Source organism: Tachysurus fulvidraco, chromosome 12 (assembly GCF_022655615.1).
Source record: "Tachysurus fulvidraco isolate hzauxx_2018 chromosome 12, HZAU_PFXX_2.0, whole genome shotgun sequence".
NCBI lineage: Eukaryota > Metazoa > Chordata > Actinopteri > Siluriformes > Bagridae > Tachysurus > Tachysurus fulvidraco.
In genome coordinates, this window is record NC_062529.1 from 8092190 (window position 1) to 8120140 (window position 27951).

At 38.0% G+C, this 27951-nt stretch overlaps 3 protein-coding genes across 4 annotated transcripts; 1 reads left to right on the forward strand and 2 right to left on the reverse strand.

Moving 5' to 3' along the window:
- Positions 1–343: 343 nt before the first annotated feature.
- dtd2 (D-aminoacyl-tRNA deacylase 2) lies at positions 344–13548 on the reverse strand. 2 transcript variants are annotated; one of them, XM_027172860.2, is made up of 14 exons: positions 13390–13548; positions 13157–13236; positions 11661–11779; positions 11264–11564; positions 10974–11166; positions 10195–10498; positions 8872–9175; positions 8147–8333; positions 7145–7343; positions 5299–5602; positions 4701–4877; positions 3744–3912; positions 3566–3635; positions 344–822 (listed from the first exon to the last, which is right to left on the reverse strand). In XM_027172860.2, exons 3-14 carry the CDS (start codon positions 11776–11778, stop codon positions 497–499), a joined length of 2652 nt encoding a protein of 883 aa, XP_027028661.2. In that variant the 5' UTR covers position 11779; positions 13157–13236; positions 13390–13548; the 3' UTR covers positions 344–496. The 2 variants fall into 2 exon arrangements, with proteins under 2 accessions (XP_027028661.2, XP_047677786.1); XM_047821830.1 differs by lacking the exons at positions 8147–8333; positions 8872–9175; positions 10195–10498; ... (3 more) ...; positions 13157–13236; positions 13390–13548 and having other exon boundaries at positions 7067–7202.
- Positions 13549–14105: 557 nt separating this feature from the next.
- LOC113659818 (D-aminoacyl-tRNA deacylase 2-like) lies at positions 14106–15756 on the reverse strand. Its single transcript, XM_027172868.2, has 3 exons — positions 15558–15756; positions 14654–14723; positions 14106–14507 (listed from the first exon to the last, which is right to left on the reverse strand). Exons 1-3 carry the CDS (start codon positions 15738–15740, stop codon positions 14182–14184), a joined length of 579 nt encoding a protein of 192 aa, XP_027028669.2. The 5' UTR covers positions 15741–15756; the 3' UTR covers positions 14106–14181.
- Positions 15757–15944: 188 nt separating this feature from the next.
- nubpl (nucleotide binding protein-like) lies at positions 15945–27460 on the forward strand. The gene is made up of 11 exons (XM_027172867.2): positions 15945–16084; positions 18427–18571; positions 19872–19906; positions 20009–20099; positions 21296–21335; positions 21420–21510; positions 22195–22288; positions 23117–23202; positions 24412–24532; positions 25802–25884; positions 27322–27460. Exons 1-11 carry the CDS (start codon positions 15989–15991, stop codon positions 27382–27384), a joined length of 945 nt encoding a protein of 314 aa, XP_027028668.1. The 5' UTR covers positions 15945–15988; the 3' UTR covers positions 27385–27460.
- The last annotated feature ends 491 nt before the right edge of the window (positions 27461–27951 follow it).

A 27951-nucleotide genomic window follows, 5' to 3' on the forward strand; every position in this document is an offset into this window, starting at 1 on the left:
CGGATGTCACCGCAAAACATTGCCTGAGCTTACATAACTGTATGGTTTCAGAGTATTTAAATCACAATTGATTTTAGTGCACCGAATTAATTTAGGTTTCTTTCTTTCTTTTTTCTTTCTTTCGATGTATTTACAGTACTACATCCTTTTCCTGATTTGGATATAAATACCCTTAAATTAAAGGTAAATGGAAAGATGATTGTCTGCACTTTAATCCCATATTAATTATTTAATAACATTTTAATAATAAAATAATAATTTATATAAAGTCACTGCTACAGAAAAATGGTAAAAATTTGGAAAATGAACATAAACCAGAAAATTCTGATTGTGACTGCTTAAATCTGTCTATGTAAACAATTTATTTTCAGGTTAAGTAAACATGTCAAAATATACTGTACCTCAGTTAAACATTTCAAAATAACCAGTAGTAACAGATAAAACTCCAAATTCTGTATGAACATGTTAAGAAAGCTTTTGAAATGTGAACTCTCGATTAAAACTCGAGTACATGAGTGAGAGGTGCATTGCTGTTAAGGTATAAAGTTTGCATGCTTCCATAAACTCCATGCCTGACGACCACTTCAGCCTCGGTGCACTTCGCTGATGCAGCCAACTCATTCTCACACTGAGTGACGAATTGTTCATAGAAATGAAGGCCTTTCCAGCTTTCAATGGCATCATGGTGCTGCACACTGCTGCCTTTAACTACACCAGTCATGGTGTCTTGGGGAATGATCATCACACTTCCTGGAAGCTCCATGATGGATACATGCCTGCCTGTACTCACAGGAATGAACGCTGCATTGAGCAAGGTGTTTACTGTGAAGAAAACATTACATTAAACATTCTGGATGCCAGCTTATGACCTAATTACACATTCCACATATCACATAGTGGCAAGATTCAGTATGAACCATCAATACCATACTGTACTCTAAAAGGTTGATAAACAATAACCTTTAAAAGTACACTCTGGATATGAACAAAATGAACACTGTTTAAAATAAGTAATATCTTCTTACCACCTTTGTACCACTAAACTCTTACTATTGCTTTAATGCCAGTGTGAAAATAATCTTCTTCTTGTAATTCTGGATTTTCCCCTCAGGGGCTTGCCACACAAATCATCTGTTTCCACCTAACTCTACCCTCAGCATCCTTTACTCTTGCACCCATATATCTCCTCTTTTTCCTTCCTCTTGACCTTTTACCAGGCAGCTCCATCTCCAACATCCTTCTACCAATATAACCATCTCCCTCCTATGTACATGTCCAAACCATCACAATCTAACTTCTCTGACTTTAAAACAGCTAACCTGAGCTGTCCCTCTGATGTGGTCTTTCTAAATCCTGTCCATCTCTGCTACCTCCATCTCTGCCTCATGTCTTTTCCTCACTGCGACCCATACAGCATTGCTGGCCTTACCACTGCCTTGTACACCTTTCCTTTGATTCCTGCTGACACTTTTCTGTCACACAACATTCCTGACACAGTGTCATCTGCAAACATCAATGTCCATGGAGATTACTGTCTGACTTCCTCTGTCAACCTGTCCATCACCATAGCAAACAAGAAGGGACTCAAAGCCTATCCTTGATGTAGCCCCACCTCCACCTTGAACTCCTCTGTTTGACCTACAGCACATCTCACTGCTATCATACTCCTCTCAAACATATCCTGAACTACTCTGACATACTCCTGACATCCTCATACAGTACCATAACTCCTCTCTCTGACACTGTCTCTAAATCCACACAGACACAGTGCAGCTCCTTCTGGCCATCTCTGAACTTCTCCATTAACATTCTAAGAGCAAAAATTGCATCAGTAGTGCTCTTTCTGGGCATGAAGCCATACAGCTTCTCAGAAATATCCACTTCCTTTCTTAGCCTGGCTTCTGCTACTCTTTCCCATAGCTGTGGCTCATCAACTTTATACCTCTGTATTTGCTACAATTCTGCACATCACCCTTGTTCTTAAAGATCAGCACTAGAACACTTCTCCTCCACCTGTTGAACATTATAAAAACTCCACTGCTGTCTCTCCTAGACACTTCCACACCTTCACAGGTATGTCATCTGGAACACCAGCCTTCTCTCTCTTGATTCGTCTCAGAGCCTTCCTTACCTCATCCTTTCCGATCTTTGCTATTTCCTGCTCTACAATATTCACCTCTTCCTACCGTCTTTCCTTCTCATTATACTTATTCATCAACTCCTCAAAATATTCCTTCTATCTTCTCTGCACACTCTCCTTGCCTGTTAGCACCTTAGCATCTTTAATCACCCTTGTCTGTCGCACATCTTTCCCATCTCTATCTTTCTGTCTTGCTAATCTGTACAAGTCCGTCTCACCTTCCATTGTGTCTAATCTGGCATACAACTCATCATATGTTTTCTGTTTGTCTAATCTGGCATACAACTCATCATATGTTTTCTGTTTGGCCTTCGACACGTCCCTCTTCACTCTGTGCTGCGATTCCTTGTAATACTGTCAATTTCCTTTAATCCTTTCTACAGCCCACTAGTTTTGAGCTAGCCTCTTCCTCTGAATGCTGTCTTGTGCTTCCTCGTTCCACCACCATGTTTCCTTATCTTCTTTCTCCTTCCAGATGACACACCAAGCGCCCTCCTACCTGGCTCCCTGATCACTTCTGCTGTTTCCCAATCATCTGGAAGCTCAAAATAATACTTTTTTTTAATTTATTATACAAATGTCAGCATTTTCTGAACTCTAAAGTGTTTACACAGTAATATTTACTAGAAGATATTATAATCATAATAATATGATTTAATTACTTACTATTAACAATATATTAATAATAACAATCTAATATTTGTATTATACTTACATAAAATTTTATTATGTATTAAAATGATTATTAATATTTTAAAGGAGTTAATATTCGATAACATTATGACAGAAAAGCAGATTAATAATTTTTCAAATGTAAATAAAATAAAATATTATTGATATTTTCTAGAATGTTGATCAGCATAAACGTTATTTGAAGAACTATTCATTTGTCAAACCGTCTGTGCAGTTGACATTTAATGAGCATCTTTAAATGCAAATGAACAGATGCACACTAATATTTGCCATCCATCCATCTACTGTACTGCTTATCCATCACAGGGTCATGGCAAGTCTGGAGTCTATCCCAGGGTACTCGAGGCACAAGGTGGGGGAACATCATGGACAGAGCGCCGACCACACATTGCAGAATCTCTCACACACACATCTATTCACCGACTATAGACAATTCAGAGATACCAGTGTCTATAACGCGCATCTTTGGACTGGCGAGGAAGACTTCAAATCACAGAGAGAACAAACCCCATACACATGACAGGGAGGTAGGAATCGAACCCTAAATCCCAGAGTTTCAACCACTAAGCCATGTCCATCTTAATAAAACCAGCATTTCTGAACCTTTTGGGTTGACAAATGAGGGCCAATGATTGTGCTTAAAAAATGCACCAAGCCATTTTTTATGAAGTATATTAAGTATATTAGTATATTAAGTATAAGTAATACTGTCATTAATGTCACTATACTTACCCATTTTAGGAATGATTTTCTCAGTAGCACCTTTATAAAAGCATACGTAGATGACAATTCCATCACGAATCTGTAATGAGGAGATCAGCCCATCATCACCAATCTTAACATGTACTGTACAAGTGTATGTAGAAACCGAATGTGAAAAGCTATTAAAGCAAATAAAAAAATAAAATACCTCGACCCATTCAGAGTCTGCATCACATGTCTGAGGCTTAACCTGTAGTAAGGCATGAGTGCACTGTTGAACCACAGTCCTGGCACTCATGCTGTTCTTTCTCTGCTCAAGTGCTGAACCCTCAAGCAGCTGATAAGAACCAATGGCACCGCTGAGTATTCCACTGAAACTAAAAGAGTGAAACAGATCAATTTCTGGGTTTTTCTGCCAGAAACATGTCCAATCATTATGCATCTGAATGCATTTCAAATTTTCAACCAAATGATAAAATGTCTACATAATCACTCTGCATGTTATGGTGATATGTTACAGTGTCAGAATGTTATAATGTCAGAGTGTTACAGTGTCAGAATGTTATAGTGTCAGTGTTAAAGTGTCAGAATGTCATAATGTCAGAGTGTCACAGTGTCAGATTGATGCAGTGTCAGAAAGCAAGTGTCACAGTGTCAGTGTGATACAGTGTCAGAGTGGTACAGTGTCAGAATGTTATAATGTCAGAGTGTTACAGTGTCAGTGAGTTACTGTGTCAGTGTGTTACAGTGTCAGTGTGTTACTGTGTCAGTATGTTACAGTGTCAGTGTGTTACTGTATCAGTGTGTTACAGTGTCAGTGTGTTACAGTGCCGAATGTTACAGAGTCAAAATGTTACAGAGTCAAAATGTTACAGTGTCAGAATGTTACAATGTCTGAATGTTACAACTGCAGAATCTTTCGGCTTTTCCCGTTAGGGGTCACAAGTGAATCATCCGTTTCCAACTAACTCTATCTTTGGCTCTATATATGTGCTCTCGCGCCAATGTGCATACAATGTGTAAATGTTACAGTGTCAGAATGTTACAGTCTTAGAATTTTATGGTCTTAGAATGTTACGGTGTCAAAAATTTATGAACTTACAATGTTATGGTCTTAGAATATAATGGTTTTAGAATGTTATGGAATGTTATGCAGAATGTGTACCTTGTTACAGAGTCAGTTAATCCAAGGATTGTTTCATCAGCAGCAGAGGTGCTGTGAGGTTGAGTTGGAGTAAGGATCTCAGGCGTGGTGATGATTAGACACTGCGGAATAGCCAACTCTGTGATTGACAGCTGTAGGTCTTTTTCAGTTGTCAGAACACCATTTATCAGTGCTTGACTAAATCAAAGAGAGGAAATGCAACAGAGCAATAATGTCAGACAGAAAATTCATGCATGCAATTTTAACAGCATCACGACCTAATAAAAAGTCATAAGAGTAACAATACTGATACTGCAATAATAACAACAACAATATAAAATAATATAATAAAGTACAGGATTTTGTGTTAAGTTTTGTGATTTGTGAAATTTGTTTTAATTGTGAAAAGAATTTCAGTGTTTTTCTGTGGGAAACTTATTATCACATACATTTTGACTTTGTGTTTATTTCTGCGATCAAAATCTCAAAATCCTGAAGGGATTGAAAAACAGAAACAACAATACATATTCTCACTTACTACATTTTCAATAACTCCATCTGGGCACAAATTTGCTGGTGCTGAAGTTTGAAATATCATTGAACATATTATGTTGGCTACCTGTTTGTATCCAGAATTTTCTCTAAAGGCTCTGGATGCACGGTAGAGACACTGCAATCTACGCCATGTTCTTTGTCAGAGCTGGAACACGGGAGGCAGCGCTGAATCCACAGACCAACATCTGCCCTCATGGAGCCCCAGAAGAAGTGCTGAGAGATGAGCTTCAAGCATTTCTCTAGCTCTAGATGGTTCATGTCATTGTGGTAGATGGTGAGAGTTGAGTGCACCTCCTCTCTGCTCCTCACCACCCTGCGCCTCCCGTGTTTCTGGGTGCCTCTGCCCGACAAATAGAACAGGAAGCCATCTGAAATGGATGGAAGTGATCTATTAGCACTACAGTAACCTTCCAGAACAAGAGAAGAACAGGGTCCTCTTAAGACCAGTGCCTACATTTGACACGATTTGTATTACATATCAATATTATTAACATATCGCTGTAATGTTTGCACATTTTGGACCTTTACTACATGTAACATAATTGTACATCATGCTACTACATGTAACATGTAAACATATGTGACATGTAGTAACATATAGGGAGAATTAATTTTCTTTTCATTTAGGTGTTTAAATTAGTTTATTTATATGCACAGTCTAGGAGGAGTGGTTTCATTTCATGATATCAAGTTGCATAATGTATATAACTGTGTACACAATAAAAATACTGAAATCTTGCATGCGTCAGGTCGATCCTTACTGTTGGATACAGATAAGGATAATAACCTGTCTAGTGGCTATAGCATGTAAATAAGTTAGGAAAATTTAAGCTTGCTTTAATGGATTATTTTAGTCTCATCCAAGATTAAGGAATTAAGGGAGATTAAGGCGATATATGATAATCATTTTTTTGCAATTGTTTATTTTTTTCAGTTTTTCTCTTATTTCAGATTTAAACAAGATGGTCCTGCAAATGTCCTTTGCATGTACAGTATGTAAAAGGTTTTTTTTTTAAATAGTATTTTAAGACTGTTTTCGATCTATGTTTATACTTTGGAGTGCCCAGGCTGTCTTTGGTTGATTAAATGCAGTGTTTTGATCATCCACATAGATTTACAACAAAGGCAATACAATAGAATATGAACCTTTAGTGAGTTGTATTACAAACTCATTGGTTAATTCATTCATTCATTCATTTTCTACCGCTTATCCGAACTTCTCGGGCGTCATCGGGCATCAAGGCAGGATACACCCTGGACGGAGTGCCAACCCATCGCAGGGCACACACACACTCATTCACTCACACACTACGGACAATTTTCCAGAGATGCCAATCAACCTACCATGCATGTCTTTGGACCAGGGGAGGAAACCGGAGTACCCAGAGGAAACCCCCGAGGCACGGGAGAACATGCAAACTCCACACACACAAGGCAGAGGTGGGAATCGAACCCCCAACCCTGGAGGTGTGAGGCGAACGTGCTAACCACTAAGCCACCGTGCTCCCCATTGGTTAATTCATTTTAATCAAAAAGACTTTTTACTTTATCTCGAAAACATGTCAGTGCCCAGTTCTAGCAAATAATGTATGAATAGGAGTAATAATTTATCTATCATGTATTTAACATGTTGTGTTAATGGAGGATTAATATATATAATATAATATTCTTCTTTATAGCCCTTAATAGCTCTTATATTATTACATACAGTATATGAATAGTTCTGCTTTATCAAGAAATGCTTTATCAGGAAAAGTAATCATGATTATAACGTTTTAGATTTATGTTAGGATTTGACATCTGGATAAGAAATATTTAGAGCTTAGTCTCACTTTTTTCCCTCCAAATTCAGTTTGTTGACTAAACATCAAGAAAACAGCTTATTCTGATCAGTACTATCGAGTCGTCACCATGGATGGCGAATCTTGAGCAGAGTCTCCTGAAGGTGTTTTTCTCCACAGAGGTGAGTCCAGGTGGATAGCCTTTCCCTTTCAGATATTTCTCAACTGCATCATATTTTGAGAAAAAAGCATGCTGGGTACTTGAGCCATCGGTCACTTCTGAAGAACCGCCTCCTTCAGTCATACCTTGAGAAAAATCTTCCTTATCCTGTGAAGAAACAACTGTGTACTCAATCAACTCATAAATGATATAATGGAAAGTAAAGAAATGTTCACACATACAGTGATTGTATCGCTGCAAGTCTCTAGTCATTGTACTATGAAGTCGTTGGTAGTCGGTCCTTGTACTGGTTGCCATAGTAATAATGTTTATTTTCCTTTACGGCATTTAACAGACACCCTTATCCAGAGTGACTTACAACTGAGGGTTAAGGGCCAGGGGCTCAGGGGCCCAGCAGTGGCAGCTTGGAGGACCTGGGGTTCAAACCCAGGACCTTCCGATCAGTAGCCCAACACCTTAACCACTGAGCTGGAAATGAATCATTCCAGAGGAAGATTTTGTGTTTGCATCTAAAATTCAGAAGCACCGTGTGCTCTTTGGCACGAATAACGTGCGCTCTACTGTCGTCACTCCGATCACTGCACGACTTCACTCCGTATTTTCATAAAGTTCACTTTTATTCACCAAAGTTTGCTGTTGCTCACGTCACTGGAAGTCCCTGTCACCGCGTATCACTGTATGTGTGAACGTAGCATAAGATGGCTACACAACAGCTGAACGTTACACGAAATGGATATGGTTTTGGAAGACAAATTTTGGGATGGTGTCTAATTCATGTATGGGGTAATAGAAGCATTTAAGTTCTTTTGGATTTCGATTTCTAATCGAACGTCCAAGAGCGTGAACAGTGTCACAATCTGGAACTATAATTTGTTCAGTTAGATTTCTCTCATCCTCCAGTTTACAGTTAGAAGTATATCATGTAAATCAGACTTAGTAGCGTAAACTACCTGTGAGGTACAGAGGAGCAGGGTGGGAACTGCATAAGGTTTGAGACAAACCGAGCCTTCTGAGTGCTCAAAGCAGTCCTCTGTGAAGTGAGTAGAACACACGACAGACCTGGGCCGGGGCCGCCAGTTCAACCTGCGCAGGCTTCTGATCCACTGGTTAAGACGCTCAGGATTATCGAACGGGAATCTGTAGAAATACAGCACAGGATAAAAAGTTATGTGATAATGAAGAACAATAACAAGCAGTTCCTAATGGTTTCAGCTGAAGCCTCTTCGATGTTATCCTTTTGTTCATTTGCTTGAAGAAGTTTTCAGTACAGTGGTTGATAGAGTGGAGACCTATATGTGTTTACATGCTTTTCTGATGAATACCCAAAAACTCCCTGAGATAACACGAAGAAGAAAACCTGAGAGGAACCAGCATCAAAAGGGAGCCAATAATCATCTGGTGCGCATATAGATACTGCACATAACAGCACCAGAATGACTGTAAAATAAAAATAATAAACATGTTGTGTTGCGTTGTGCTCTCCATGCACATACTGTATGTGATAGTGTAAGATGACGTAAGATAAAATGAAGAGAGTTTGAATCCAGCCCAAACCCTAAGAGGCACTGAAGAGACAATCAAATTTGAATTCGGACCACAACAATCATGCAAACGTGTGAAACATCTAAATATACAGTATAATATAACATTTTGCAAATCCAGAGCTGTTGCTCACCGGTGAAACGTCAGACCCAGAGTCCTCTCCAAAGGCCCATTGTAGTTATTGCAGCTGTAAACAGAACACCTGTATTTTTGTGTTGATTCGTCCATCTTCATGCAAAATTGGCAGTTTCCAATCCACTCCTCTATGTCTCTGGTCATTGTGCCCCAGTAATAAAGCTCTGATACGGAGCTCAAACATCTGCTCATACCAAAGTGTCCTCGTTTGTCATGGTGCTCCTTAAGCACCTCAACTACCTCCTCTCTGTTTCGGAGAACTTTCCTGCGCTTGGAACCGTGCCGATAGTACAGGACACCGTCTTAAAATAAAGAACAGTGAAGAAAAGAATCAATTATTTTGAGTGACGATATCGGAATCAGATAACTTGGAATAATTTGAATAATTTACTAGGGTTGCGTGTAAATATTTATTTTTGGGCAGTCGTAGCCTAATGGTTAGAGAGTCTGACTCATTACCCGAAGGTTGTGGGTTCGAGTCTCGGGCCGGCCACGACCGAGGTGCCCTTGAGCAAGGCACCGAACCCCCCCAACTGCTCCCCGGGCGCCGCAGCATAAATGGCTGCCCACTGCTCTGGGTGTGTGTTCACGGTGTGTGTGTGTTCACGATGTGTGTGTGTTCACGGTGTGTGTGTGTTCACGTTGTGTGTGTGTTCACGTTGTGTGTGTGTTCACAGTGTGTGTGCACTTTGGATGGGTTAAATGCAGAGAACAGATTCTGAGTATGTGCCACCTTACTTAGCCGTATGTCACTTCACTCCATATAAATGTATTTGTAGGAGCTTGTAGAAGCTCATTGTTAGGACTGAGAAAATGATATTCTAAATATTTCCAGTGGGGGAAAAAATACTCATTCTGATTCTGTTTCATATCTTATGCACACATGCAATGTTCGTCATACAGCAAATGAAGCGAATGAAATTCACCATTCGCCTTCACCATCAGCCTCAGCTCGGCTGAGAAAAAAGTATGTGCCCCCAATTTTATTTACCAGGGTAGCATGAGAAACCAGAAAGCACAGTTTTTAAATGTTTCTTTCATTTATGTAAGGAGAAGCTTTTGCAACACTTACTACCTATCACATACTGTATATGCAAATGTAATTGCCCCCTAAACTTAATAACCGGTTGTGTTGAGTCTTTAAGGTTGTATTTCATTTTCACACAATGCCAGTTGGTGTCAGATCACGTATTTTATTCAATAAATAGAACAAGCATTGAAATAATGAGCCGAATCATTCTTGAACGTAACTCAGCCATTGTAGCCCTTTAGCTACCATAACACTTCCACCCTTTAATGTTATGCACACGTGAGCGCTCACCTTGAAGACAAAAGCGTTTGGCACATCTCCTGACCATGTACCTAGTGCAGTAGGGCGTACTGCTGTACACTCCCGTACGGAGGTACTTCTCCAATGCATCATATCTTCTGAAATAAGGCTCAGACTTGGAGCTCAGAAGGCTTACTTTGCTCTTCACTACACTTCCCCTCATGCTGCGCTGCATGGAGGAATCTCTGGAATAAGGATGCTCCACATGGACATCGTCCTCGTCTACAGACTGATCTACAAACTTTGCTTCATCTCCAGATTCCATGTGGAGAGCATCAAAGTATTCACTGTTGTCCTGTTTTGATAGGGAAAAAAAAAACACCATTTCTGTAAACACTGGTGGTTAATATAATCGCCTCATATGTAAATAATCAAGATAATTGTGTTGGAATTAACACTACACTTCTCATCAGTCATCAGACACTTGTTCACATCACATCCCCAACAATCACTCACACTTTTTACGTCTAAGAAACAGCCTTAAATTCGGATTTCTGCATATTCCATTGAATATTGAATATTCCAATTTGTATACTTTTTTGTATATATGAAGCTTCTCTTGCCTTGTGTGCCTTACTCTTTTTTATTCCTGTATCTACAGTTTATAACTTGTAGTTTTCCACAGAACTTTCCCTGTAGTTTTTACACTTCATAATTAAATACTCTACAACTGCAGTGTGGTTAAGGATAGAGACTTTTGGAACTTTTGTAAATCTCTCTGGATAACGGCGTCTGCCAAATGCTGTAAATTTACCAAATGTGTCATTTACCTTCTGTGGAGTTACAAAAATTTCAATCGTGGGCACAGCATCAGGTTTAAGGTAGACAACCTCGCTGCTTCGATCAAAACAGTCCTTTGTGAAGTGTCTGGAGCAGATAGCTGACCTGCTGTGGAGAGACCAGCGGTCTCTTTGACAGAACTTAATCCAGTGGCTGAGTCTCTCCACATCGCTGAAAGGGAACCTATTAACAAACCAGAACATTTCTTTTTCCTAAATCTCTTAAATCCAGGAAATATTCAAGTGCTAAAATCCAACTCCAAAGTCTGTGCAGCACATACCGGTGAAACGTGATGCCTCGTTCATTATCAGCCAGCACGGAGCTTTCACACCCTGGGACGATGCACTGAAAGCATGCCACCGGGTTGGACGGATGTGAGCAATCTTTACAATTGTCTATCCAGTCTCCGATGTCTTTGGTTATCGAGCGCCAGTAATACAGTTCTGACACGGCTTTCAGACACCGGGATCGTCCTGCGTGCTTTGAGTTGTTGTGATGCTCCAACAGAACAGCTCTCACATCCTCTTCGCTGCGGAGCACCTTACGCTGACGCTTGCCGTCTATATACCAGAGCGCACCATCTAAATAAAAACAAACAAACAAACAAACAAACAAAAAGTTCTCTCGAAGCAATGATAGCTGATAAAGATGTGTTCTGTAAATTCTGGATTGCTCACCTCTCCAATTGAACTTCTTGCTACATCTCCTAATTACACCTTTAGAAGCTTTATCATGTTTGCCGTATGTCCCAAATCGAAGATACTTCTCCACATCATCAAACCGCTGAAAGCTCATCCTATAGACAAGAAAAAAGATATTTACACAATTCCCAGTGCATATAAATCTGCCATTTTCTGTGTTAGGATTCAAAGATCCTTGGCGAAACTAGGGTGCATTAGAAGAAAAGCTTTTTTTTTTTTTTTTGTCTAAATATAAATCTGAGTAAATAATTCACACATTCACAGATTTCAAGTGGAAAAAAGGTGCATCTATAATGTAACCCTTAGGCCAAAAAAAAAAGGATTTGCACCTATTTTAGTGGTCCTATATGTTCATCATTAATGGTTAATAGCTCATATTTGCTCAGGTGAAAACACACTCTAAATAATGTATGTATTTAACCTATTGGGGCAATATATAAATATATATAATTATAAAAAATAGAAAAGCTCACAAAAAAAATCTCATGAAAACGCTGCCTTACTTTTTTCTAATTCAAACCCTTTTATTAAGGAACTGTATAATCAACTTTTATTATATGATTATAAAGTAATAAACAATAATTTTTTGTAACCTGCTAAAACACATCTGTGATCTCTGATAGTCTCGGACACGTAACGGACTTCATTGGGATTAGTCTTAAATCTTCATCTGTGTCTAAATGTTATTTACTGTTTATTTTTCTGTTGTACTTTTTGTAACACTTTGTAGAAGTTACACATATAGATGTGATAATCAAATGTTGAAATATTTAGCCATCTCGAAAATTTTTAGGTGTCAAAAAAAGTCCAAGCAGAATACAGAGGTCATGTTATTAGTAGATATTTTATTAAGCTGTACCAAATTGTTAACTTTAATTATTAGTGGGTTAATGTTGGCTTTTGCAGTGATTACATATCACATCTATGAGCTCACTGAAGTAATGCAGAGTAAATAATCTTAAGGAATGATGTATCCAGTAGTCATGGAGTCACTCAGTTGTCAGTCAGCTGTATGGTCTGGTCTCTATAAGCAATGAGGTCTGCGCTGAACTCAGAGCTTACGATGACCTATTAGCTCCTCGGGTGCTTTCGGCTGCTCTATTATATACTGTTGTAGAAAGGACATTATTTACGTTTACACTATTTACTATAGAGTGTCACCCAAATGAGGATGAGGTTCCCTTCTGAGCCTGTGTTCCTCTCAAGGTTTCGACCTCATATCCTCTCAGGGAGTTGTTCCTTGCTCATTAGGGATGGGGATAAATATATAGTATCATTTTTGTTTATTAATTACTTTTAAACTTTAATTGTATATATTCATTTATTTATTTTGATCCTTATTTCTTCTTCTTTCTCTCTCTTCTGTTTCCACGCTTCTGTAAAGCTGCTTTGAGACAATGGGGAATTGTTAGAAGAACTATAGAAATAAATTAAATTGAATTGAATGGAATGGAGATGAACCACACACTCACTTTAACCTACTGCTGTAAGATTTAGCATCACTGTCTCCAGCACACGCGCCTCTTCCACCAGCAGCAGTGAGCACCGAGTCCTGTTTATAAAAGTAAACACATTGACAGGAGCCACTTCTTAAGGGACCACGAAATTTTACACATCACCACCTGGGCGGAAAAAAAGCTTCCCAAATCCTTCATATTTGAACATTTACATATTTCAAAAGACATTTCATATCAATGACAATTACCTGATGATTATATCTGATGTTTATCAAGCTAGAATAGGTAGTAAAACAGAAAAGTAGTCATGCAGTATCCTAAAGTGTGCAGCAATAAATATCGACGGCGGAATTTTCCGGAGCATGAATGCTCAGACGTAACTTCCGGTTCCTGTGCGTCAAAATAAGAGACATCATTTTCAGAGCCCATTCTTTCGACTAAAATGCATTAGGTTTAAGTGTTTTATTTAAAAAGGAATTTGTTTTTCCTTTAGCACTAAGCAGTCTGGTAATTGACACATGATTAATTAAATATCTATAAACATAAACAGCATAAACATAAACAAATACCTGAGCTTAAATCCCTTAAATATTTGTAGCACAACTGCTTCTATGGTTCTGCTCATAAATTGCACATACAGCAATTAATTTTTTTATTTTTTTTATTTTTGCTTATCCAAACCTTTTATTAGAGAAGCCCATAATCGACATTTATAATATGATTATAAAATAATATACGATACAATTTAGACAACTGACAAATCAGCCTGTCGTGTAGCAGCGACACCACACTGCTACTTTCATTTCACTTCAAAGGCTTCTGTTAATGTTCATGTTAAAAATCAGAATGGGGAAAAATTGATCTTGGTGACTAACTGTGGCATGGATGTTGTGGAAGGATGGACTGTTTTTTTTTTTGTTTTTTTTGCTGTGACAAGGCACAAAAACAACACGTCGATCACAACTGTAGCGAAAGATAAACAATTTCTAGATTTATTAATGACAAAATTTCCCCCACTTTTACAATTTAGAATACAGTTTTTAAAACTCCATTAAATGAGTATACGGTCCATTTGTATCCAGTTTCAGGACTTGTCTGTTGCCATACGTCCCGTGTTTGACTTCTGCACCGGCTTCTGCACACTTGGAGGCTGAGCTCAGCTCCTTTTCACAGTGACTGACAAAACTGGCATAGAGCTTCTGGCCATCCTCTTTACCGATGTTGTTGTGGTACTGCATGCTCTTTCCCTTCGCTTTGCCTCCCAATGTTGCTTGAGGTACAATAAGGATGCTGCCAGGCAAATCAACAACAGAGGTGTATTTCCCAGATTCAGTCTCGCACAGCTTTACGTTCAGGAGGGTGTTCACTTTGAAGAGCAGGAAAAGACTAGATTAAAAAAATACTTTTTTGTAATAATAATAAAAAATATTAATAATAATTGTATTTAAATCTGTAATAATTGATAATTATTACATTTTAGTGTAATCATTCAAGCAAAAGACAACACAATACCCATTTTGGGGATCATATCTTCAGCTGCACCTTTGAAGAAGCAAATATAGATGACCATTCCACGATTAATCTGTGCAAATATATGAAACATCTAAATAATTTAGGACAAAAATTTTGCTCATGTAGATCATTTCTTTTTTATATAGCATGACTTGCTTTAAACAGTAGTAATAAAAATGTCAAAACCTAACAGTAAAGTATTTATTTAATTGTTTTCCCCCACTCACATCCACTTTATTATCTGAAAATTTGAAAGCTTTAAACTCCAACTACTTGGTATAATTACGTCAAATATCCCTGACATACACTATATGGCCTTACATTTATGGACACTTGATGTCTTAACCACTGAGCTACTACTTCTTTACTGTTAATAATAATAATAACCTCCACTCCACTAGATATTGGAATGTGGCTGTGGAGATTTATGTTCATTCAGCATTAATGAGTTCAGGAATACAGAGACACAGAGACACAGAGAGGGGGGGAGGGAGAGAGAGATGTAAACACAGACACACAGACAGACAGACAGACAGACACACACACACACACATACAGACAGACTGACACACACACACACACACACACACACAGACAGACAGACAGACAGACAGGCGCGCGCGCACACACACACACACACACAGACAGACAGACAGACAGGCGCGCGCGCACACACACACACACACACACACACACACACACACACACACACAGACAGACAGACAGACAGACAGACAGACAGGCGCACGCGCACACACACACACAGACAGACAGACAGACAGACAGGCGCGCACACACACACACACACACACACACACACACACACAGACAGACAGGCGCACGCACACACACACACACACACACACACACACACACACACACACACACACACACACACACACACCTCAGCCCATTCCACCTCAGATTCCTCATCTGCAGGTTTCACTTGAAGTTTTGCATATAAACACTGCTGAAGAAGCACTCGGGCTTTTACTGTAGGTCCGTTCGCCATCGTCCAGACATTAAAAAAATCTGCATCAACGAATCCGATAATCACCAGGAAAAAAACATCTACACTGAGACACATGAGAACTGAATTCTAATAGCTTTCACTTCCGCATTACGTCATCAACATGCGCTTTGGCGTCTCAGAGCTGTGAGTTTAGTTTATTTGGTTTGAGCTCGTGTTCCAGTTTAAACCTTGTAACTTTCACATGAGGCTCTTCTTTCTGACAGTGAAAGGTTAAACAAGGCCATGCACGCTTGTTAAAAATGACTGAAATGAACAGCATTTAGCTGCCGAGCTTCTATTCTGTAAATAAATAAACAAACAAAATGACATTTCATCAGTGTTGCAGAAGATTCAGTCACGTGTTGAAGCAGAACTCAGTGATCTGGTCACGTAGTAATGTCATCTGCTGTAAATCAAAGGTAAGTGAAGTGCTGAAGTCCCAGCTGTGTGTCAGCTGTGCTCTGTGTTTATACATGTTTAAAGTCATGCATGGCAGTAATAGAGTAAACTAGTTAAAGGTGGGGTGCACGTTGTTTGAGAAACGCTTCAGAAAACTGAGTCGGCCGACAAACAAAACAAACGTGTAGCCAATGAGCAGAAAGGGGCGTGTCTTGTCAATATGGACGGAGATATTGTTCAGTGCGCATGTGTGACATTAGAAGGCGATAGAAAGATTGACATGGCGGATACCTGCCGTTACCTCTGCCTCGGGTTCTAGGTGTTGAACGTCGTCTTCCGCGTGAAATGGAGCCAAACCTTCCACAGTACAACACACTACCTTTCACAGTACAACAGTACTACAAAAACATTTGTATTACCATAGTATTACTCATTGGGTGAGACCGGCCATGCTGTATGGTTTAGAGACAGTGTCGCTGAAGAAGAGACACGAGTCAGAGCTAGAGGTAGCCGAGCTGAAGATGTTGAGGTTCTCATTGGGAGTGAAAAGATAGGACAGGATTAGGAACGAGTACATCAGAGGGACAGCTCATGTTGGACATTTGGGGGACAAAGTTAGTGAGGCCAGATTAAGATGGTTTGGACATGTTCGGAGGAGGGAGAGTGAGTATATTGGTAGGAGAATGTTGGACATGGAGCTGCCAGGCAGGAGGCAAAGAGGAAGGCCAAAGAGGAGGTATATGGATGTAATTAATGAGGATATGAAGATAGTGGGTGCAAGTGTTAAGGATGCAGAAGATAGGGATAGGTGGAGAGAGATGATTAGCTGTGGTGACCCATGAAGGGAAAAGCCGAAAGAAGATAGTATTACTCATTGAGTTCATTTATTGATAAAAATATCCCCTCGGCCATCTGCCCCAGCAGGTTCTGCCATAATAGTTGCCTGGGTTACATATGTATGTGTGGGGCGGAGCTATCAAAACAGGGGTGACACCCATTTGGGTGTGGGGCATGTCCCCCCCCCCCCCCCCAATAACTGGTAATATTTACACTGGTGCAGCTTATAGTTTCCAAAAAAAAAAATATACTGAGATCTGTCTGATTTAAAAAAAAAACCCTAAAAGATATTTTAACATGTTTTTTAATCCAGGAAATGATCACAGCACCCATCTTTGCACAGCTCTATCTATATCCCATAAAATAAATAAATCCATCTTACAACCTTACAACCCTATAATCTGTCATCTGTAAGAAGGTAGAAATTCTTTCAAGGCTTTCACATGACAATATCCTAGAAATGAAGCTGTTCTGTTGTAGCTCCTGATGTACTGTAAGACTGCAGCTTAAATGCACCATGTCCACAAACCCAAAAACCCAAAAATAAGGCAAATATGTTGTTTATTGTCATTCTACTATTAAGCTTGTCTTTTCTCCAGAACTATGTAACAACATGCAGGACAAAAAATACACAGACAAAGAAATCCAAGGGCTTGAATACACATGAGCGTTATTTTACAAATGAAGCTTAGTTAAGCAAACAAAAATGTCTTATTACTTGGTGCTGATTTTGTCCTGTCTGCATTTGTCTCTCTAATGCAGTTTGGACTTTAATCTCTTGCTCATGTCTTCAGAAGGAGGAGATGAGTGGGGAAGCATGATTAAAGAATAATAGTAATAAAAAAAACACCAATAATTTTTAAACTACTGCTGCTTCTTGATTGAGAAAAACAGGAACATAGAGAGAAACCTACACTGAGAATTGTAAACAATGACTTAATTAAATAGTCAGTTCATCTCAGCTTGATCTGATCAGCTGATAAAGAACCTGCTGGTCGAGCCGGTGGATTTGTCAGCTGATATTATCCACCTTCCTTTTTACTCAATTCAATATTGCATGAATAAATATTTGAGATTTGTTAAATTCCTTGTGGTTGCGAAATACCTCTCATTTTTCTTTTGAAGTAGAAGCTGATATGTTTTTGAGTAGCATTTTCCAGCACGATGATGAGCAATTTATCGATTATAATCATTCATAAACAACAATCATGCCAGAAACAACATTTTAAAACTTTTGTTTTATTCGTTTACCAACTACAAAGATGTATGGGAAGTATAATATCTATAATCACTATAAAAAAAATCCACCTTTTACACTAAAAATCCACCTTCAACATTTGTTACTGGTTAAAATAATGTACTTTTATTATTTACTATTTTCACTCAAGCCCTTATATTTTGCATGCATTTTACAGACTGGTAAGATACAGTATATGCACTCGCCACAGTTAGTCTTAGATCACTGTTAAATCTAGTTAGCTTGAGTTACTAGATGTATTGTGACTTGTGTTTCTTTAATGATTAGAGTTCAGCTGCTGGAGAAAAACAGCAGGAGAGGCAGAGGGCTCACATGGCACGTGGCCTTCCAAAGCAAAAGCCCATAACCGGGGTTAAAGAGGTCATCGTTGTTGCTTCAGGAAAAGGAGGCGTTGGAAAATCTACCACAGCAGGTACCCTTGACCATGGCTTTCATAGCATTTACATGTTCCTTTCAATCCTCAATTATTTTATGTACTTTATTATTATTATTATTTCTGAAGGTTTTGAGCTTTTTGTTTTGTTGTAATTGTTTGTTACAGCCCTGGCATGTAATCAGTCAGATACAAAATGTCAGTGTAAATGTAGCATTGCCTCTGCACCAAATGACACTAGTTATTATCTTCACTTAAAGTAAACAGTTCACAAGATTACAGATTCTTTCCTGCCAAGATCCAATCCGACACATTTTGTTCTTTTGTTCTTGTTTTTTTTTCCCCCTCTCCCTCTTTATTCACTTCAGTGTTGTTGTACTGAGTCACTAAAAGTCACTTATTACCACAGAGCTAGTAGCGCCTGCATATAAACCTACAAAGATTACTATCATTTTCACTGTTTTGTCTCGCGTTTTCATGTGGCTGTGGCTGTTTATCTGATGAGATGCGGCCCTGCGAAACCTTCGAACTTTGATGTGGTATTAAAAAAAGACAGCTTCATAAGAACAGATCTGAAATTCAACATGAAAGTGCAAGAGATAAATAGGACACTTGTATATTGAGGAGCTGTATTTATTTCTGAATGAACACACAATGAATAATGAACACAGGTGTTGTAATATGGAGCTGTATATCATTTGATGGAGGATTATAAAATTAAAAAAGCTTTAATACGGTGACAACGTGGGCTTTAACAGAACACTGCGGTCATGATTTGAATCGATTGCTGATAAATGCTTCACGATTCTCAGAATATTTTGAATGAAGGTATATGGTGACTAGAAAAATGGCATTTTTCATTTTATTTCTGGGTTATAAACAGTGCAAAACAAAAAAATTTGGCGTTTTAGACACACCAAAAAGCAATTTGTTTTGCACTATTTAAATAAAAAAATGTAAATTAATACAGGTTTGACAAGTCTTAAAAATGTAATACAGGTTTGACAAGTCTTAAAAACAAATAAATAAAATGTATAAATTCTCTAAAGAAATGAATGTAATGAGGAAAATGAAATATAAAAAGTTCCATAGCAGCATTTGAGGAATCTATTTTTGAATTGATCAGCTAAAATTCTTTCTCTTTTAAATCACAGTGGAATGTTGGTCGTTGTGATCCAGAGCTATCCGGGCCAGCGTACTCGATATAAATCACAAGCAACAGAATTTAACTACCTGATCTGATATAATGGCTTTATAATCTTTTGTGATAATATCGATCAAAGCCCACACAAAACAACTACTCGTATTGTTTTGATTATATTTACTCTTTTCTTTACAGTAAACCTTGCTCTCGGACTCATGGCTAACGATCAGGTACTTTACATCTTCCTGCATCCTCCATATAAAAATATAATTCAAATAATACTGAAAGAGTTTTTATTCAGTGTATTTTACCTCTGTGTGTTTGTTCTTTAGACTGCGACCGTGGGTCTTTTAGATGCTGATGTCTACGGCCCCTCAGTCCCAAAGCTGATGAACCTCAGAGGAAACCCAGAATTAACAGACAGTAGGTGGTATCAGGTGCCCTTTGATACATAGACTCGCTGATCACTTTATTAGGAACACTAATACTCGTACACAGATTGATTGGGAAAGTTTAAGGCCCGTATTCATGAAATTCTTTGTGCATAGAGTTGATCCTAGTGACTAAATTCACAATGAAGTTATCCATAAAGCGTCTTAACTTTTAAAAGAGCTCTTCCATGCTATCATGCCAACATGCTGTATCTCCAAAACAGCCGAAACACCTTAGAGGCAGAAACGATATCATTTGTTTATCTTATTTAAATTATTACATTTGCAACATACAGATGTTAGCGGAAAATTTGATCGGTCACCAACGTAATCGTATTTTTTTTATATAGTTTATACTTTATTTATCAAACTCCTTTTGGTTTTGGATGTATTTTTTTTATTATCCATAATTGCATTCCTTATGTTTGAATACCAGACAGATGCAAAAAGCATTTCACAGCATGTCGTACTCTGTATGTATGTGTATGTGACAAATAAGATTTGATTTGATTTGACATGAAGACAAAGTGAAGGGTCTAGATTTAGATTTTTTATATTTTTAATCGGACAACCAATCACAGTCTTCGAAATAACGTGTCATATCTAGTAACATGCTAAGCCCCGCCTCCTTTCTAAGATAAAAGGTTTTGTATTTTCCTGTGAGAGCATTCTTAGACTCTTTATGAATTCGGGCCCAGGTCGCTTTTTTGTCCAGTTTTCAAAAGAGTTACTGGACTTTCCTGTCCGTTCGAACAAGGCTGGATATTCTCATCTGACCTGTCTTAATTACATGGCATTTCCATCCGACAAATTGCTGCTCACTAGATTTTTTTTTTTTTGTGGAAATCCTCAAACTGGCTCATCCGGCACTAACAATTGACAACCATGCCACACTCAAAGTCTCTGAGATCACATTTAATCCCCGTTCTGAATCTGTAAGTGAATCTCTGAGCCGTATCTGCATGATTAATGTGGTTCTGTGAACACATATTTTGCCGGTGCACAGGAGCACTAATAAACCGAACCAAGCAAGTGGTCAGCGAGAGTATATAAAGCCATAAAGACTACAGAGATGCTGAAAGAGAATAGTACCACAGGGACATATTTGTTTGCGAGCCTCAGCACTGTGTTAAGCAGGTGTTCGTATATATATTTACATATAAATCAGCCTTTTCATTACATTTGCAGACAACTTAATGAGACCCCTGAAGAACTTCGGGATCCCTTGGTAAGTGTATGAATAGATTAATAATATGTAAATTACTGTTCAGCATGAGTCAGTCTCACTGTACATCTGCTCTGATTTCCTCAGTATGTCCATGGGCTTTCTGGTTGAAGATGCTGCACCTATTGTGTGGAGGGGTCTGATGGTCATGTCAGCTATTGAGAAGCTTCTGAGACAGGTGCGGGCAAGACTTCCTGAATTTCTAGGCTACGTTATTTAGCTTATCAGTTTAACAAGCAGGTAAACGATTTCAGAAAGCCTGTTATGGTGAAACTGGAGGAACCTGAAAGCAAGTTTTTTGTGTTTGTTCTCGTAAAGGAACATTCAGAATAACAGAATAACGCTCAATAATCACGTGTAGCTGAAATTTGACCCATGAAATTGCAACAAACTGGTGACTTGGTAGAAATCAACTGTAAACTTTTTGTTAAAAAACAAAAATAACAACATACACTGGGAAATTTGTGGTAATATTCAGTTATTTCACTCTGTAAACTGCATTGTTAGCAATGTTGTCACCTCTGCAAATCTCTGTCACCCAGATGTTCACAGATTTCCCTTTTGTGTCTGGTTTCTCAAGTTTTTTCCTCATCTCAGGGGACCTCCAATTGTTACCTCCAATTGTTGCTCATTAGGGATAAATATAAATTAAAAATCTAATTCTAAACATGAATTTAATCGAAAGTCTAAATTTTATTCTTAATGTTTATATTTATGCAAAGCAGCTTTGTCAAATGCACTATACATATGAAATTGAATCAAAACAAATTGACAGCAAATCACACATCCTTTTTATTTGAATATCATTGTTGAAACCTCTTTATTTTATTTTATTTTATTTTATTTTATTTTATTTCTCCAGGTAGACTGGGGCTCTTTGGATTACTTAGTGATTGACATGCCACCTGGAACAGGGGATGTACAACTTTCCATCACACAGAACATCCCGATAGCAGGTAAATAAATAAGAATAATTGTTTATTGTATGTTCAGTTGTTTGTATCTTGGTATTTAGTGTTTTGGGGAAAAAAAAGTCGGACTTTGGGTTTTGGTCAAATTTGGGTTTATATGCTTATAATGTAGTTTAACAAGCCATAGATCTATTTGAATATATTGGAATATCAGACCCTGGTTACGTTGTTGGATAGTCTGATCTTATGTCTAATCAGTTCACTTTGAAATCAGACACCTGTTGTCACAATATTTGTGATGCTTTTTGTGAAATTTTCAGGGATTGATGTTGATGTGCTTAATAGAGGATATGTTCAATAAAGCAAATGTTTAAAAGTTACCACGTGAAGGGTTTTCTCTATAGTGCACAAATACAGTGGGGTCCAAAAGCCTGAGACCACATTGAAAATCTGTGTGTGGTTTTGTTTGTTTTTTTTGTTTGTTTGTTAATAAAGTTTTAGAATATTACAACAAAGTAAAAAGAAGTAAACATTCAATACCTTAAAAATGTAATATTTAAGACTATTCCTGTGTGTGTATTTAAACATAAGCAAATTTATGATTTTAACCTTGTTACCTGCATTGCACAAATGTTTTCCTTCAGCTCTGTGTAGCTTTAAGTGTTCCAAAAATTCTGAGCAGCTGGACGAAATGACCTTACTATGATTTCTGACCGACTTAAAACCCGTCACAGGAGCGCAGTAAGAGCTGGAATGCAGTAAAACTTCAGCATCTATATTCCGCTGTCACTTTTATTTAAGGATGTCGAAAAGGGTTTCGCTCCCTAAATCTCTTTTTAGTTTATTTTACTGGAAGTGTGCTTCATATTACAGGTGCTGTGATCGTGTCCACTCCGCAGGACATCGCGCTGATAGATGCACGCAGAGGTGCTGAGATGTTCCGTAAGGTTAACGTGCCGGTGAGACTCTAAAAGCATCTGTTAAACACGTGTAGTAACCAAACGTATCCCTCGCATTCGGCCATGAACTCCAGATGTTTCTGTCTGTACAGGAGAAATATGTTCGCAAAAGACTGAACTATGTTTCAGGCTAGATTCTAAATCCTAATAAGTAATGAATCCAAAAAAAATACACACACCGAGGCAGAAGAGATTAAATAAGATCAGAGGTGGTTAGTCCAAGCTTTGGAGATATTCTTTTATTTTCTAACACAATCTAGTGCTTAATTTAAAAAACATGAGGTAGCAGAACACCAGGACAAAGATGATGGAGCAAATGATCAGGGGAGTAAGAGTATATATTTAGGGCTTTCGCTCATATCAGTCATTTCCCTCAGAACACAAGAAGTTCGTTAAGAATCTCACACTTAGGCATTATTGTACGCTGTTTTGTAGCATCATTAATGTGACCAGTGTTAACACTAAAAATTCCATCAAGAAGAAGCGCATTTTAAATACCTGGTTGATGCAAAAGAAAGGCAGCAGAGCTACCGTGCACTGATGCTGGATGAGAAAACTTTTTCAAGACTGATGACACTCAGGTGGACAAGACATCTTACAAATATCTTTTAGATTAGCTTAGGTTGTGTGATTTACTGTATATTCGCCGTATTCTGTTAAAGCTTACAGAGTCGCATTACCTGCATTGGATTATACTGTACATAATACGACAAAAAGAACCATCTCCTTGTGTCCTGAATCACTTAGTGTGTTCTTGGCAGTTTGATAGAAAAATCTACATATGGCAAAGGGTGGATTTATGATTTGGAAACAAAATCAAGGTTTTTCACCATCTACATGAGCATGACACAGGTATACTATTAATACCAGTTACCAGTCAGTCATCATGAAAGGGAAGTGAAGTTAGAATTATAACATTTATTTAAAGCTAAAATGTTTTTTATTATTATTTTATTTTATTTTAATTTTTTTTTAAATTCATGGAAAGATTTCATTCAGAGATATATTTACAGCAAATGCCGCATCATGCGGTTACTTAATGACTTTGTTGAAAGGTCTGACCGCCGCCTGCACACAAGAGGGCGTTTAGGTGATTTATACAGGATTCATAGAACCACAGGAACCACAGGAATCCTAGTCAATCATATTTCTTTTAACAGAAACAAAGTTTATTTCATCATATATAAAACTTCTTTTTTTCTTTGGTAGGTCCTGGGTTTGGTTCAAAACATGAGTGTTTTTCACTGTCCTAAGTGCAACCACCAGACACACATCTTTGGCACAGATGGAGTGACAGAACTGGCATGCACTCTTGGAGTTGAAGTTCTTGGTAAGATTTGTTTACCAAATAACACCTAGAATATGAGTGAAATCACTCAAAAAAATGATTAACAACGAACTTGAATTCCTTTAAGCGATAAATCGTACCGAATGCCATAAATTCAGCCCGTGACATGAGCACGAAATGTTTGTCCCGTTCCTATAAGCTGTACCATGTTGATGGGGCATTAGAATGAAAGTTTTTTTTCACAGCTCGGCCCTAACACACGGAATTCACGAGTCATAATGACCTTTTAGGGGAAAATTTTAATGTTAGGGTTTTTTTAACAGAAATAATTAATGACAAATAAGCCAGTAACAAGCTACACATTGATTTCTAAAGAAAACACTGATGTGTGTGAAAGTCAGAGCCAGTAACAAAACATAAGGTGCTGTGACTTTTTTTTATATATATTTTTAAATATCACTTGATATTTTCAAGAGGCATTCCTGCCATGGAGAAATTGCAGTTGATTTTATTGCTTGATGCTGGGATTAGAGCAAGTAGATCACATCATATAGATAATTATATGAGTATATTTGGTAACAGATTTTTTTAAATAAACTGTCATCCTTTATATCTTTATTATTTTTTTAAAGATTTTTTTGTGTAATCAGTGTTCTATTTATTTTGCTTGACACTCACAAACCATTATGGTACAGCTTTTCAGTCAAAGCTGTGCATTTTTTTTATAATAATAATAATAATAATGACAATGACTGATCATTTTCACTCAGTATTTATAGAAGGCATTCTGTCTGGCATTCACGGCAGTGTGAAACCTGAAAGTGAGATCTGTTCTAGCTTTTACACTTCATTAAATGTCTAAGCTCATAATGCATAGAACAGTCACTCCAGGAAAAAAAGTGATTTAATAGTACCTTCATTTGATAGTCATTTGAAGTGGAATGAATGTGGAGATGTGGACAGTTTATACAGGGCATGTCAGCTCAAGTGAATTTGAAGATTGGGGTTCAAGCCCAATCATCTGGCGCCAAGCTGCCGCTGTTGTGCCCCTAAGCAAGGCCTTTATCGCTCTCCCGTCCTGTTGCGCTGTATCATTGCTGACCTTGCTCTCTGAACCAAACCTCCAAAGTTAAGATATGTGAAGAAAAACATTCACTGTGCTGTAATGTATATGTGACAAAATAAAGGCTCCTTTGGCTGCTTCTTATTTGACGTGTAATGCAAGTTGTATGGTAAGAAGTCAAAGTAGAATGTTTGTTTGAGCCTGTATATGAGATCTTAGGTTATATGTTTGCTCTGCCTCTATTACAGGTGACATTCCACTTCATCTGAATATCAGAGAGACATCAGACAAGGGTCAGCCCGTGGTTGTGTCCTCTCCTGACAGTCCTGAGGTGATTGCATCATGATGAAATGATCACCACACCCATACTGTATGTGGGTCTTCCCCAAACTGCAAGCACACAATTGTATAGAATATAATCATCATTGTATACTGTAGGTTCAACATTCTTCTCTAAGGAGCTCTATGAAGATGTAGAAGATGTAGTAGAACTTGAGTGTCCTGCACATAGCTCTGACCTCAACCCCAATGAATATTTTTGGGATAAATTGGATTGCTGACTATGTGCTTGGCTTTCTTGCATGACATCATGACCTGACCTCACTTATTCTTTTATGGCTGAATGAACACAAATCCACACAGTGAGACTTCAAAATTTAGTGGAAAACCTTCCCAAAGTGAGAAGAGTAAAGCTTATTATAACAGCAAAGGGGGATTAAATGTAGCATGGGATGTTCAAAAAATTAGCACCTATAGTCAGGTGTCCACAAACCTTTGGCAATATTGTGTATGTACTATAATGATGACCAGAGTCACATCATGGATTTGAAAACCTTTTCTATTTTTATGCTGTATGGGGTTACTATATCATTTCTAGAACTTTTTTAGGTTATTTGCTAGTAATGCTTTGGGCCACTAGCAAAGAACCTAGAACCAAGAGAGACATCCAACTTCCTCTTGTGTCGACAGTTACTTTCATGCATGTGGTTCGTGCTTAATGGTTTTATTACCCTAGATATATTTTGGATCTCGATACAACACAAACACCTGCTGTCCTGTTCACAGTTGCACCAACGAGCAACACACGAACAATTAGCTCTCTTGAACTTTGATATGTCTTTTATTATGTTGTGTAGTTTGCAGTATTTTATGTAGAGCTGTGCTATCGCTCTGCTATTCCAACTTTTACAGTCTACTCCTAAGTATGGAATGTGAAATCGGTGAAGAACCGCCCGCAAGCCGCGATCCTGTAGCTGTGAAACCTTTAACTCCATATTGGCCAGTCTTTTAGTTCCACTGTCCAACCCCTGTATATATTCAATTCAAATTAATTTTAAAATGAACTTACTATATATCTTTAACATTTATCTCTAATGAGCAATCAGGAAGCAACAGTGGGTGGGGGAAAAACTCCCTGAGATGATATGAGGAAGAAACCTTGAGAGGAACCAGACTAAGAAGGAAACCCATTCTCATTTGGGTGAACACTAGACAGTAAATAATGTAAATGTACATAATGTCCTTTATACAGCAGTTTGTAGTATCCGAAGGCTCCTAATGAATAATAGGTCACAGACCCAACACTAATTCCATTCTGCTTGAAGCCTTCTAATGATCGCTGATGATAAACACCCGATCCAAATCTATTAGACCGTTTTTCAGACATTTCTTCACAGGAATTATATCCTAATATAAATGTAATAACATTGTGTTGGTTGATTAGACTTTCCTTCGTGATCACATTCTGTTTCTGCTTGATTATGTGCAGGCTGAAGCATACAGAAGAGTCGCATCTGCAGTGGTGCGTCGCCTCGCCGAGGAGTCCAGCTGAACAACTTCAACACTGAATTGCTATTTATTTATTAGTCACTAGTATTGAGAAATTACAATAAATATTTTACTCATGAGCTTAGTTTGTGTTTATTAGGCTTTGTAGTAGATTACATTTTAAGAGCCTATTTTTCTTTTTTTTTTTTTTTCTTGTTTATTTAGTTAATAAATAATGCATAATTATTTGGAGGGGATTAGGTTTCCATTTTGAAAGGTTGACATGGTGAAATGTACTACTGAATTTATTGCATACACTACAAAATATTTATCAGTCCAGCTTCTAGAGAAGTCTGGCACAGCGTGGGGGAAAGGGTGTATTTCAGGAAAATAAAGCCTGAGAAGAAAAGGAGCAAAAGGGAGACAAAGAAGTCTGAGATAACAATAATAATGTATTTTTATACATGAGTTAGTGTATAGTTAGTGGTTAATACATTTACAGTGCACCTTCAGGTTTGGGGATTTGATTCCTGCCTCCACATGTTCTCCTTCATGTTCTCCCTGTCCTCCCCTGAGTGAGTTATTTACGGGTTCTCTGGTTTCCTCAACCTGTGTGAAAATGTGGTAAGCT

Bases quoted from the DNA above. Each gene is read 5' to 3' on its own strand.
- LOC113659818 (XM_027172868.2), bottom strand. From the start codon at position 15,740: ATGTGTCTCAGTGTAGATGTTTTTTTCCTGGTGATTATCGGATTCGTT. The intron at 14,724-15,557 runs GTGTGTGTGTGT...ATATTTGCACAG, and splicing joins CTGAGGTGGAATGGGCTGAG to ATTAATCGTGGAATGGTCAT. The intron at 14,508-14,653 runs GTATTGTGTTGT...TGCTCTTCAAAG, and splicing joins AGATATGATCCCCAAAATGG to TGAACACCCTCCTGAACGTA.
- dtd2 (XM_027172860.2), bottom strand. From the start codon at position 11,778: ATGAGCTTTCAGCGGTTTGATGATGTGGAGAAGTATCTTCGATTTGGG. The intron at 7,344-8,146 runs GTAGTTTACGCT...GTTTCTTCACAG, and splicing joins TGCTCCTCTGTACCTCACAG to GATAAGGAAGATTTTTCTCA. The intron at 3,913-4,700 runs GTACACATTCTG...TCACTCTTTTAG, and splicing joins TTAACTGACTCTGTAACAAG to TTTCAGTGGAATACTCAGCG.
- nubpl (XM_027172867.2), top strand. From the start codon at position 15,989: ATGACATTTCATCAGTGTTGCAGAAGATTCAGTCACGTGTTGAAGCAG. The intron at 16,085-18,426 runs GTAAGTGAAGTG...TTTAATGATTAG, and splicing joins TCATCTGCTGTAAATCAAAG to AGTTCAGCTGCTGGAGAAAA. The intron at 19,907-20,008 runs GTACTTTACATC...TTTGTTCTTTAG, and splicing joins GACTCATGGCTAACGATCAG to ACTGCGACCGTGGGTCTTTT.